Source organism: Brienomyrus brachyistius, chromosome 11 (assembly GCF_023856365.1).
Source record: "Brienomyrus brachyistius isolate T26 chromosome 11, BBRACH_0.4, whole genome shotgun sequence".
Taxonomy (NCBI): Eukaryota; Metazoa; Chordata; class Actinopteri; order Osteoglossiformes; family Mormyridae; genus Brienomyrus; species Brienomyrus brachyistius.
Window position 1 is genome coordinate 28,574,833 of NC_064543.1, and position 14,612 is coordinate 28,589,444.

The following is a 14,612-nucleotide window of genomic DNA, read 5'->3' on the forward strand; positions in this document are numbered from 1 at the left end:
ATGATGACTTCACACCACCAGGGCTGTGGATTTGACTCCTATCATCTGTGGCTGCGGACACTGAGTCAGTTTACAAGAAAAACTCCAGTGTACTCCATCCATCCATTTACCAAACTGCTTATCCTTCTGGGTCGCAGGAAGTCCAGAGCCTATCCCAAAAGCTACGGGCACGAGGCGGGGAACAACCCAGGATAGGGGTTACATATATTTGTTTCATGTCTGTATCCAAAGCATAGTGGGTATAGTCACCATTAATGATTCACTGTCCGTCTGTCTGTCCATCCATCCATTTTCTGTGCCTGCTTGTGCTTTTCAGGATCATGGGGGTCTGGAGCCTATTGCAGGATGACTAATGATTTATTAGTCAAACTTTTCTTTCTGTTTGGCATTACAGTGAATGGAAACACCTTACAGTATTTATAGATTCATCAATCTCAGTGGAAAACAGATTTATTAGGGTGTAAACTCAAAAATGTATGATGAGAAAATCTGGCATCAGATGCAAAAAACGAGTTCCTGAATTAAAAAAAAAAGAGAGATATCCTGGAAATCCAGGAAAATTCCTAAGGTGATATTGTCCCTGCTGCAAAATATACATTTCCTCAAAATGAGCACAATCTGCTTGGCACAACATGTAGCACATCATCTCCTACCCACCATGTCTACCTGATCCTCCTGTCTCTTCCCTGGCGTGGCTCTAACTAGCTAAGGCTGGGGCACATTTGTCTTACTGCTCCTTCCTACCCTTTTGTTAATCACTTTCAGTTGCCTATTGTTTGATCCCTCATTGATTGTGTATTTAATTCAGTAAACCCCTTGTTTGTCTCAGAACCGCAAGTGGGTCGTTACCCTTTTCCTGCATGCGTCATGATATTAAATAGCTAAATGGAGTGCCATCTGTCACGCCCAGCTCGTCCGCTCCTCGTGTGTGCCACGCCCCCTGATTACCCACGTGTACTTCCCCGATTGTACCCAGCTGTGTCTAGTTACTTTGATTAGTCCTGTGTATTTAAGTCCTGGTCTCCCCGGTTTCCCTTGTCCGTCATTGATGTTTGTACTCGTGAGCTGTTTCCCGGTCCCCGTCTCCTTTATTAAACCCTTGTTTGATCCCGTAATCTGCTTCCTGCTTTCCCGCTTGCCCTTACGATCGCCGGCGTGCTTCGCAACGATCTTGACACCATCAAATGTTGCATTTAATATGGCTTATTTTCCGGAATTCATCTAATTAAAATCATTCAAAATTCTCTCTATGGAAACCAACATGTCATTCAAGAACAAGGTGAACAAGTAAGATTGCTTCCTCCTCCTGTCATCAAGAAAACACGACTTAACGCCAACATATGACGTTACAAAACGGATTACCTACCTCAAACAATTGCTTTATTCTATATAAATCTTTCAGGATTATAAATTGCCTGTTATTCAATAGCTTTTATGTTAATGTGACCAGCTCACCATTTTGTATATCCATGAACTTCAGCTCTATTAAATCTTTTTTTCAAACTTGACAAGATGATACACAGACTTTGATTAAAGAATAGTCGACCTCTGCGGTAACCTGTTATCGACGCAGTTATTTTTTCAAGTTTTCATTGAAGGTGTAACATATATTCAATAGCTGGCTACTTCTAAGAAAGAATTGTCTGTTTTGATTAATATTATTCCCGTGACCCTGAATAAAACAAGTAGTTGCAGAAAAAGGAAAGAATTAATATCGAAAGCAAACAAAATAGCAGCAGTAATAAATACTATTTATAACACTATCTGCTGTTAACCGTAAAAACATCTTGTATGTATGACATCTACATTATCTTTATTTTCTCAACACCTATTTTAGTTTTACATTTTGGACAACAAACATAATTTACGGTATATATATATATATATGCTAGCTAAATATACTGTAAAACAGTATGCACTATAATTTTATCCAGATGCTATTTTAATTTCAGCTTGCCTACTAATACTACTGTGGCATTAATACCATTTACTTAATAAAGTAAAAAAAAAAAAAAAAACGAAAATACCTTAGAAATGTATGGGAAAACCAACGACGTATCACAGCAAAGCCATTGCAAAACCGCATGAGGATGCTGTCAGTGTATGTTTGTTTACATCGTCTTTTTCCCGAGTCCACAATCAGAATTTCTAGCATGATGCCTATATACAATATAATATGAGTAGGCAACGTACCATTGCAGTGAAATTGAGAGTGGCGCGTTGTTACTGGATGTATATTCAAAAGGTAGAATCGAATTATTAAAGGAAACTACGGGGGGAGGGGGGTTAAAGAAAATTAAACTGTCAAAATAGATTTTTAATTCAAATTAATTTTCAAATTTCATTTGGAAAGCATATCCTACGTGTAATGTCAAATGTTTAGCGAAAAATGTTATATAGTTGCACATTTTCAAAATATGTAGTTATAGAGCAGATAGGGGGAGCGCTCCTGCTATATTGAAATTTATATAAACCTGACAGGAGTGATCGTTGAAGCGAAGGTTGTTGGGTGAAAAAAATGCACTGTTAATGTGCAACCAGGGGTGCATTGTCAGATTCAAAAGACATTTGCAAGAACCAAATCATTCACTTTTTATGTTTGTTTCCCCCTTTTACCGGTTACTGAAAGTTTGAATCAGCTCTCAGATTACATATATTGGAATGTAAATGAGATAAGCGTGTGGCCCAGCCGCTGCGAAGTTTCTGCATTGTTTATTATTAAGCGAACAGAGCCACGCGCCTGGCTCACGAAACCAATGAACTGAAGAGGCACACAGCGGGGCGGGGACTTTTAGAAAAGCGTGCTGTTCAAAAGGGGTGGGTTGTGGGACGCGTATAGAAAAGAAGAGAGCGGAAAAAGGGTGCCACACATCCCCTAGTGGGGCTGATACTACACAAATCTCATTTCCTTCTCTGGAGCAGGAACACGTCCAAGACCAGAGAAACGAAGGCAAAGCACTGTATCTGTGCAACTATTTTATTTAAGTAATTTAGATTTTAAAAAGAGATGGCAAGCACTACTGTCACAACAGCACAGATAATACATAGTGTATATTCTTTTGGACTTGGGAAACACTGCGCCAAAATCGCATTGCAATCCTCGGAAGAAACGTGCAGCGTCACCAACACTCGGGTCCATCAAAGCAAAAACAAAGTGCTGAAAAGACAGCGTTCTAGTACGCCCGAGCTCCTCAGGTGCAAACGGAGGCTCAGCTTCAACGGACTGAGGTACGACATCCCTCAACAGCAGCCGATGGCCGTGGCGCGGCGCAACGAGCGGGAGAGGAACCGGGTGAAACAGGTCAACATAGGCTTCCAGATCTTGCGCCAGCACGTGCCCAACGGGGCGACTAACAAGAAGATGAGCAAAGTGGAAACGCTGAGGTCAGCTGTGGAGTATATCCGTGCGCTTCAGCAGCTCCTGGACGAACACGATGCGGTGTCAGCCGCTTTCCACTGCGGGGTGCCGTCTCCTACTCATTCGAACAGCTGTTCCGCTGAACCAGAATCGCCTCACTCCACTTATTCCTCAGACGAAGCTGGCTACGAGACTCTAAGTTACGAGGAGCAAGAGTTGTTAAATTTTACTACCTGGTTTGACAGATACTGATCAGGTAAATACCAATTAATAATCAGCCACATGAACCTTTGAATTTGCAAATGCAAGCAGGATATTTTAGAAATGTATTAATATAAATGGATAAATTTGTTCATAATATGCAGAATCTAATCATAATGCACATTTTCCCATTTAAGCTTTTCCAAATGCAGAAAGGCAGGAGAATAAAGGCAGGAGAGTACCTCTTTTCACTATCACCAAGACTCAGAAGATAAGGTTTAATGGACAGCCACTCTTCATAGCTAATCTAAGTGCAATTAAGTCAATCTAATTAAAGGCCTAAGAATGTCGAATTTTTACACCAAATGAATTTTGGAGTCCTAGGACTTCCAGTGATGCTAGGATTTAAAATACTGTATCCAGGTTTTCCAGAAAACAATGTCAACCTCTTACATTAGCCTGTATATTAAATCTATGTAATTTTTATGTTTATGTTTGTATTATACATCACACTGAATGACAAGAAAACTTATTTTTGTATATGAGAATCTCTTTCTATATTTTTTGACACTGCCACTTTCAAATATGTGTGAAGTAATGTTAATTGACAAGGGTGAATGCCTTCCATTAGGAGATTTAAACTTAAATACCCATGTTTGAGTTAGTTTCATGGAAAGCAAAAGTTTTCTATGAAGGATTGAAGAGTGTCACTGAAGTAAAGGTAGCTGATCATGAAAAAGACCTTGGTGTGTATGTTGATGCTTCCATGTCCCATTCTCGCCAGTGTGGGGAAGCAATAAAAAAGGCCAATAGGATGTTGGGGTATATCTCCAGGTGTGTGGAGTTTAAGTCAAGGGAGGTAATGCTAAGATTATACAATTCCTTGGTGAGACCTCACCTAGAATATTGTGTGCAGGTTTGGTCACCATATCTTAAAAAGGACATTGTGGCCTTAGAAAAGGTGCAGCGTAGGGCCACAAAAATGATTCCTGATCTTAGAGGAATGTCATACGAGGAACGGTTACTTGAGCTAAATCTGTTCAGTCTCAAGCAAAGGAGACTGAGGGGGGACATGATCCAGGTATATAAGATTCTAACAGGTTTGGATGCTGTTCAACCAAATAGTTACTTCAGCATTAGTTTAAATACACGAACTCGTGGCCATAGGTGGAAATTAGCAGGAGAACATTTCAAGCTGGATTTAAGGAAGCACTTCTTTACACAGCGCATAGTCAGAGTATGGAATAGCCTTCCTGATAATGTAGTGCAAGCTGAATCCTTGCGTTCCTTTAAATCAGAGCTAGATAAGATTTTAACGACTCTGAGCTATTAGTTTAGTTCTCCCCAAGCGAGCTTAATGGGCCGAATGGCCTCCTCTCGTTTGTATAGTTCTTATGTTCTTATGTTTTAGGTTGGTTTTTAGGTTTGTTTTATTTTGTGCACTTGTGTTCCACGTATTGTTAATGTACATATACTTTTTAGGATAAGCTTAATGTAAATACAATTATAAATAAAATGAATATATTTATTCTATATTTTGTGTTGTTTATGGTAATGATTAATTTCAAATAAATAGACTAAAATAGTTAAAATGTTTCTACCTCCATTACAGTTTGCTTTACTTAAGAAGCCGCTATAGGCCTGACATCACCACTGCTGGCTACCTGGGTGTCAGCAGGCAAACAAAATGAATGAAAATTTATGAGTTAATGAACAAATGAATGAATAAAAACAACAACAATAAATAATCAAAAAAATTCTTTTTGCAATAAATTGTATTATATGGAATTACATGTATTACAGAAGAAGAACAAAATGCCTTTTGGGATTAGCAAACTATAATATTGCCACATTAGCACAGCTGCTTAATTTCCACACAGCTTCAGAAAAAATAAGTGATTATTCTATATTTTTAAATAAATATGCATTTTTAAATCCCGGTTTAATCCAGCTGGCAAAAGGCTATGCTGAGCAGCAGATTGCTTCCAGGTTAAAAATTTCTAAGACAGCAGCACACAAAAACAAGGTGAAGCAGGAGACACTGGGAACAAACATAAGCTAGTCAGGTAAAGAGCAGAAGTGACCTTCTAATACCAGAGATGACCGTTAACTTATCCGACAGTTTTTCATGAATTGTAGGATGACTTAAGTGACCTTCAAAAGGAATGGGAAACACTAAGTGCACTGCTAGGCTTCTAATCATAAAGCAAAGAATGAGAAACAGAAGAACCAAATGAAAAGTGCAGATGTCCTGAACTCTTACAACTAAAAATGTGTTTTTTCCTAACCCTTTGTGCACTTTGTACGAAGGGAGATTCATCAAGTTTAATGCCAGGCATTGTTTCCTGGTATTCTTAGCCATTTTGCCAATGGCATATATGAATGGGGCAGGGTTTTTCATTGGCTTCACAGGGTAGTAAAAACATTTCAGTGTAAAATTTGAGGGCAATGCAGCAGGTCAAAACTCTTGATTCAGATTAAAATAAATCAGAATTTAACCCATGTCTAAGACTAACTTGTATCCCCAACTGGGATCCTGGGATTCCTCAAATAAGCAAATCAAATTGCTTAAAAGGAAACCTCAGCAACCCAGGTTGCAGACCATTGTAAGCCTCGTTTTTCATCATTATTCTTATTGTGAGGCTCCTTTTTGTTGAAAATAAATGCTGCTTACAAAACCTATTGAGGCAGAAGATAAAAGCTGAATTTCATCCAGCCTTTGACACTACAAACATAATTTGTCAGTTTAGAATTCATAACCTTGTATGAATTTGCTAAACTTTATTTTCTATTAGCAGTAGATTTCCTGATCAAACTATACTTTTAAAGAACATATGTGATTGATAATTTAAGTAACTACCATAATAAAACACATGCAGTTCTTACTTAAAACACAGTCATACAAACACTTTTTGAACCATAAATGTTATGTTACTATTCACATAAATAACCCTCTTCAGTGTTATTTAAAATGTTATGAGGAGATAGTCTATAACAGTTGGTGTCATCTTGGTTCCATGGATTACAAGCTCTACAGCTGAAGGTTATACGACCAATGGTCCTATTTTTTTTAAAGCCCACACAAAAGAAGACCTGTATGAGTAAACAAATACAAGGTAGTACACTGTACCCTGCATTGTTCTGAATAGATAAGAAGATATTTTAGATTATATCACTTGAATGTCAAGACAGATGTTTGAAAATTATGCTTAAATTTCTGTCTGAATGAAGAATTTTAAGGTATATTATTATTTTTTTTATAGTTGCTCTTTATGTAATATTTGGCTTATCTGTGTTTACTCAATTAAATGTTGCAGAGAAGATTATGAAGTAAGCATTGATGTGGACTAACTGAGAGGTAAGTTTGTGTGCTGGCTTGTTAAGCAAAGCTCCAGCTACTTAATTCTTGAATGAATCAAAAACAAGATCTGATAATCAGTAGTCATTTACATCTTTTAAGAGGTGGGGCTTTAAGCACTATCAAGGAACCTTTGTGTACACAGTAGCCATAGGATCTATGGAGCTATAAGTTTTCCATTTCAGAAGAATTTGTTTTAGTTCTCATATATTAACCAAAAATTTCACTGTGAGTGAAGTGTCATCTTGAGTTAATGGCAGCCAGCTAAAATATCATGCTTTTAACAGAATGACATCCCAACCCAATGGCGGATGTTGTTGAAAAATATTAAGTTAAAAAATGAGGATGCCTTTGGGGTCTGTATATTTTTAATTACAGAAGTGGTGTAACTTTGTTTCTTTTTGAACATTTATCAATAGTTCTACAGATAGAGTGTGCCTTTTGATGTTTCCACTGAACACAGCCCACTGTAACATATTTGTTCAAGGATTTTACCACATGTATATATATATATGTGTGTGTTTTTGTGCAAAACCCATTTTTTTCCATTCAGTTGATTCTCCTCCTAGAACAGGCCTATACAGGTAACCCAAGCCCTTTTTCTCTGGCTATAAAAGAGATAATAGAAAATGAATCAACTCTAGGTCTGAGAAAACCATACCTTTTCTCAAAATTTCTCCTGCCTGAACATGCTCCAAAATAACCTGTTTGCTATAATAGTCTACTATCTAGGACTCTATATATTGTTTTGAAAGTTGTTATCGATACTTGGTGTTTTTAGGAAATGTAAATGTCTCCACTTTATTCAGTGATGTGTTTAACATGTCCTGCCATCATATATCTGCATATTTGTGTCTTGTTTTTTGTGTGGTTTGTGTGTTGACATTTATATCTGACCTATATTACTGTAATTGTATATTATCTGTCAATCACTATGGGTAATTAGTATCAACAGAAAAGTAAAAAACATTCCTCTGAGTGTTAAGTATACCTGAAGTTCTTAAATAGTAAATCTCAATTGCTAAAACATTATTCATTTAAGTAATATTTAATATTCCTTGCAATGACTTATTCATATAGCCAACCACTTGTCAATTATTGGTCAAAGAGGGCAGACCCCAATGCTCATCCCAGGAAGCACAGGGCACAAGGCTTGTGAACTATTTGGACAGGATAGTTGGCCATGTGAAGGCAACAACATAATGGGCAATTTTGGCATGCCAGGCCATCTACTCGCGTGACTTTAGCTTGCAGGAGGAAAATCACACAACAAACGGAAACCACTGAAACTTCACACGCACAGAGGGCTGGATTTTAATCCCTAAATCTGCAAATGTAAGGCAGCAGTGCTACTCAGTGAACCAAGCATGACATATAAAATATATTTGTTTTTAACTACTTTATATTTATTGTTTTATTTCAAATCTTCTGTTAAAGATGTTTCTTTCTTTATTCATTGTTTGCACTTTGTACAGTGAAATGACATGGTTTGCACATACAATTTTCCATTATTTGCAGTAATATGAAATTTCAAATTTAGGAAAATATTCTCTGCTTTTTGCAAATCCCAGCCCCTTATTACATAACAGTATTGTGTGTTGCTGGTCTCATATAATAAATTATTTCTTACTGATTTAACAGACATTTTTAAGGTGGGATCACTTACCTGGGTTGGGATACAACCCCCTAACACCCCTAAGGGCCAGCTGCGGCTGGCACCCTTCCAGAAATATAATCAACAGAAGCAGACAATCCATGCCTGAAATAAGCATCATGATCTGCAGCAAAGGAATCACAAGGTTAGGTGGTAGTATTAACTAACAGCTTCAACAGCTAGTGATGACCTGTACATTTATCAATATTATGCTGCATCTGAATGCAGAATCAAATGCCTTATGTCCAGATGTGTCTACTGTTCTTCTAATCGATAGCATGCGATTCCTTGAGGTTATTATCTTAATTTTTGCTAATTAAGGTGCTACTGGGAAAGGAAAGAATATTGACATAAATGTTATAGCCTAATTCTCAATGAGTCAACTAAACGTCTTACCTTTTTAAAGAGGGCCTGAAGCAGACATACAGCTATACAAAATTTACTTTACAAGACAATCAAACCTTAGGATCTAATTTATTATTAAAGAATTAACTTGCCATTTACAGCCAATAAAAACCTTCATATTTTCCCATAATTATTAAAATTTTAGGAAATAAATTTAATATGTATACTGCATTGAACTTAATTTGATCAGTGACTTTCACAATAGCTAGCATTCAGTGAATTACTCTACTTTTTTTCCTTATCAAAATCTTTCATGTTTTTCTTTTTCTCTGCACCTGGATGAATGCATTAGGAATCTTCTCTTTGTTCATTATATCGCTGTTTGCGAAGGGATAGATTCCATTTACTCATGAATGTAAAGTGCTGTGAAGCACAAATACAGTAAAATCTCAGCATGTACAAGTGAGCTAATGCCTGACGTGGCACTTAGCATTTTTCAAATCCAATGGCTAAAATGAGACGACAAGCTTTTGCTTATTACTTGTGCCTTTTGTTTCCCCTGCCTGTGATTATTGGATTTAAATAGATGATTCAGGGTATACCAGATTACCATTTTGTTCTGACAATGACAGTATAAGCTGGTTGCTCTCCAAGATCTGCTTCCTGCTTTTTGAGCAACTTTGAGCCTTTGGTTAATATCCCCCACAACCCACCACTTAATCTTAAATTGCAATCTATAATGGGGGATGGTGGGAAGTAGGGGAGGACTGGGAATCATGAAATTGTAAGCAGATACATGGAAAATTTGAACTTGTAGATTAAAAAAAGACCTTGGGATTTCTAGCCAATGGGTGATGTCACTTAGTCTTTCGCAGTGACATTGAGATGATGCTATAGCGGAGAAACCTGGATATATTAAAACATTTTGGGAATGGCTCTTTCTACAGCACAGAGAGAAAAACTCTGTGTCTAGAATAGGGCTGACTTAATTATTACATTCCCTCCCTTCATTAAATCTGACACTAAGGGTTCTTACCTGTGACTTCATTTATTTTTTTTATTTATTCAGTTTCTAAAGGTAGATTATTTTCCAACCAAAAATAGTTTTTTGCAGCCTAAGAGCATTTTGTCCCAGGAAATAAATGCCTAAATTTCAGGGATTAGTAATAATAATTAGGCCTGATAGCTTGGAGCTCAATCGTTTAAGTATATAGTCATCTTGCCCTGCAAGTCCACTGTTTTTTAAATCCAAGCCCAGATGTATCTGGCAGGGCGTATTTTCTCAATATTTTTGGAATATTTACTAAGTCGTCTTTCTAAAAAATAATGAGCAGTATGAATCATCACCTCTTAAAGTTTAATATTTTAAATTATAAAAGTAATTCTGCAAATTGAATTAATAACATTGTAATATATTTGTGTTGTTCTGACACTTAAAAATATAAAAGTTATTAAATTCAATCTTCATATACATATGTGGTTTTTTCCATCCTATTTTTAAGTCAAAGTTTCCAGACCTAAAATCTTACGATACCAATTTATGTTAACATAGTTGTTACCAAGCATGTCCTCAGTTCACAATAAGCCTAAAAGTTCAGTGCAGTAACTTTTCCATTTTGCAATGAAAAAAAAAAGAAAATGTACTAAAGCGACTGAATAAAACTGCAGTGACAATGGCTGAACATGCACAAGGCTGTGCTATTTCCGTGTGGAATATATCAATTTCAACAGCACAAAGTTACTTATACTATATATATATATATACTGTAATACACAAACATCAACCCCATATATACATCAACCCCATCAAGCTTGTTTGGGGACAAATAATAAAGAAATTTACAAATGAGAGGAGGCCATTCTGAAATTTCAACCCCTGTATTAGCTTAAATTATATAATCTTGTTTTGTTTGACTCTTCTGCCGGCCCCTGGAGGATGGGCCCCCCCTTTGGGTCTGGTTCCTCCTAAGGTTTCTTCCTCTTAGGGAGTTTTTCCTTGCCACCGTTGCCTTTGGCTTACTCACTGGGGGGTCTTTACGTGACAGAAATGTAAAGCGCATTGAGACAATGTAATGTTGTGATAATGCGCTATATAAATTGCATTGCATTGCATTGCATTCGGCCCATCAAGCTCATTTGGGGAAAACTAGCTCAGAGTTGTTAAAATCTTATCTCGCTCTGATTTAAAGGATTTTAGCTTGTACTATACTAGCAGGAAGACGATTCTATACTCTAACTACACGCTGTGTAAAGAAGTGCTTCCTCAGATTCATTTTAAAATGTTCTCCCACTAATTTCCACTTATGGCCACGAGTTCTAGCATTTAAAGTAATATTGAAATAACCATTTGGCTGAACAGCATCCAGACGTGTTAGAATCATATTTACCTGGATCATGTCCCCCCTTAATCTCCTTTGCTCTAGGCTAAACAGATTCAGCTCAGCTAACTTCTCCTCATATGACATTCCTCTAAAACGAGGAATCATTCTCATAACCCTACGTTGCACCCTTTTCAAGGCAGCAATGTCCTTCTTAAAGTATAGTGACCAAACCTGCACACAATATTCTAGGTGGGGTCTTACCAAAGAATTATATAATCGTGGCATCACCTCCCTTGACTTAAATTCCACACACCTAGAGATGTAACCCAACATCCAATTGGCCTTTTTTATTGCTTCACCACACTGGTGAGAGTGGGACATGGAAGCATCAACATACACACCAAGATCTTTCTCGTAATCAGCTACCTTTATTTCAGTGGAGCCCATAAAATATCTGTACTTTATATTTCTGCTCCCTGCATGGATTACCTTATATTTATTTATGTTAAATATCTGCCAGGTATCAGCCCAGTCACTAATTACAGTTTTTCTCAATTGCTAAAACACTAAAACCCATTGGCTAGAGAAAGTTCTCAGTTGCCTGACCTCATTTAGCTAATTGTGCAGTCTGTTGTCAATACCTCAAACCATTTCACATGGTAAAACACAATATGCAGATCTTACTTAGACTTTTGAGCAAAACTCTAAACACATTCTCATTCTCAAAACACATTCTACACTCTAATGCACACGTCATCCATACTGGTAAACACAAGTAGCAACGCTCAAATACAATTAGAGAAAACATGTCATTGATTGAACACAACCACTCAAAATTTATGTCACCTGTTTCAAATGATGTGACACATCCACCAGTTCAGAGAGCAAACAGGTTGTTGAAGGTAGAAAGGAGAACGTCTGAGCATGGATAGAAGAAACAATGTGAGAGGACGAGTGCGTATGCGAGGTGGGCGACGAGGAGGAGGAGAACGACAAGAAAGAGGAAGAAGAGGAGGGTGAGGAAGAGGAGGAGGGCGACAAGAAAGAGGAAGAGGGCGAGGAAGAGGAGGAGGGCGAGATGGAGGAAGAGGAGAAGGAAGAGGAAGACAAAGAGTGGAAATATCTGATGAAATTCGAGCAACAATCATAGGCTTTATTCACTCAAGAGCAAGAGGCCGTTATAGTGGGCATGGTCCTTCAAGATAATTTAATACGACTCAGAGAAATCCAGGAACAAGTGATACAAGACAACACACACTTCCAGGGAATCAACAGTGTGAGCATTTCCACAATTGATCGTGTCCTCCATCGTAACAGGATGTGAATGAAACAAGTATACAAAGTACCCTTTGAGCGCATCTCACCAAGGGTGGAAGAACTGCGAGCTCAGTATGTGCAAGTAAGTGTACATTCAGAAACATTTACTGTAATCCAGATTTTCTCCAGTATTACTATGTGATACTATGTGAATGACATTACTCTTCAGTACGTACAATGTATGTGAATCAGAAGTGCATACAGTAGGCTTAATTGTACTCTACAGTATAGCACTGTCTCTGTATGACTTACAAAATTCTAAATGCAGTATATTGTATTTCTACACAGACAATATTTGACTTGGAATCCTTGGACAGACCCCATGACTTCATCTTTGTCGATGAAGCAGGCTTCAATCTAACAAAGAGGAGACGGAGAGGCCAAAACATCATTGGACAGCGGGCCATTGTTGAAGTCCCTGGTCAATGAGGTGGCAATCTCACCATCTGTGCTGCTATTAGCAACCATGGTGTTCTACATCACCATGTTACACTCGGGCCATATAACACCCAGCACCTTCTAAGATTTATTGCCAATCTAAGAGATATTTTATTTGAGCTGCAGGTTCAAGACCATCAGGGTCAAGAGCTAAATGAGAATCCCATTCCCACCTATGTGATAGTGTGAGACAATGTCAGTTTCCACCGAGCTACTCCGGTAAGGGAATGGTTTAACATCAATGAGCAGTTTATGAACTTGTACCTCCCTCCATACTCGCCTTTCCTGAATCTGATTGAGGAGTTTTTCTCCTCTTGGAGATGGAAAGTATATGATAGACAACTCTACACCAGAGTCAATCTTCTGCAAGCCATGGATTTAGCTTGTGGTGATATAGGTGAGGAATCATGTCAGGGCTGGATACGGCACACAAGAGGCTTCTTCCCCCGTTGCCTCAGGAGGGACAATATTGCTTGTGATGTTGACGAAGTGCTCTGGCCTGATCCAGCCCAAAGACGAGAAGAAGCAAATTGATCACGTTTACTCCTTTGAATTTTGTCCCTTTTAGTATTGTATACTGTAGTACAGTGCATTGTATGCTGTTTACTGTACAATGAATAAATTGTATGGCCCAAAACATTGAGATTAAAATTTTGCTTCTCCCTGAGACCTACATGTTTTGAACAATGTGTTTTCTGTTTTTTGTTGTATTGTTTACTCACTGCTTGATAGTGTATATCATTTTGATCACTTTGAGATCACTGAGAACAGTGCTTGCTTTTGAACACAGGTAAAACTGTTTTTAGGCGAAAGTTTCATTTTGCAAGAGGAGTCAGAGGTTTTGTAAATAGTGCTTGAAGATGAGGTTTTGCATTTAATGGTTTCAGAAAATGGAGCAAGGTTTCAGAAATTGTGTTTTAGCAATTGAGAAAAACTGTAAATCATGATCCCGTTGTAGCCTCTGTGCTGCTAGATCAGTATCTGTTACATGCAAGCCGGGCATGCCAAACCCCCCCCCCCAAAGGCGCACTTCACCAGGCGTGCCTAGGAGGAGGCGATGGACGGGACGAGGGAAACAGGACCTGGAAAAGAACAACAAAACCGGTTAACAAAGCACGGGGAACAGGACCGAGGCACAAAACACAGCGAGAGACAGGACGTAGGACAGGAGCTGACAGAGGATAGGGAAGGCGGAGAGACAGATGAGGAAGGGCGAAATGGAAGGAACGGGTGGAACAAAAGGACCGGGAGTGCGTGGAGGGAACACCGGGGGACCAGGAGCAGAAAAGGGCGGAACACAGGGATGAGGAGCAAAGGCAGGAGCGTAGTGCGAGAAGGAGAGGGAATAAAGGGGAGTCCGAGGGAGCCCCAGTGGGCAACGGGAGGCAGCCGGAGGGGCTGCGTGCGGCCGTCAGGCGGAGGGGACCTCGGAGGGGCCGAGGAGACAGGGCGAGGGACAAACGGAGGGGCCAAGGAGGGAGCACCAGGGAAGGGGATGAGGGAGCTGGAGGGGACCTAGGCTAGGGCAAGGAAAGGGGGGGAGCCGCAGTAGGTGGCGACGTCCTCCTACGCGCAGGAGGTGGGGGACCAGCAGGTGACTGAGGAGCCGCCGTTGGGGAA

General features: G+C 38.8%; 1 protein-coding gene across 1 annotated transcript; it reads left to right on the forward strand.

Moving 5' to 3' along the window:
- Positions 1–2,875: 2,875 nt before the first annotated feature.
- LOC125704313 (achaete-scute homolog 1b-like) lies at positions 2,876–4,071 on the forward strand. Its single transcript, XM_048969777.1, has 2 exons — positions 2,876–3,614; positions 3,757–4,071. Exon 1 carries the CDS (start codon positions 3,008–3,010, stop codon positions 3,608–3,610), a length of 603 nt encoding a protein of 200 aa, XP_048825734.1. The 5' UTR covers positions 2,876–3,007; the 3' UTR covers positions 3,611–3,614; positions 3,757–4,071.
- The last annotated feature ends 10,541 nt before the right edge of the window (positions 4,072–14,612 follow it).

Excerpts from the sequence above, each read along its gene's own strand:
- LOC125704313 (XM_048969777.1), top strand. The coding sequence starts at position 3,008 with ATGGCAAGCACTACTGTCACAACAGCACAGATAATACATAGTGTATAT.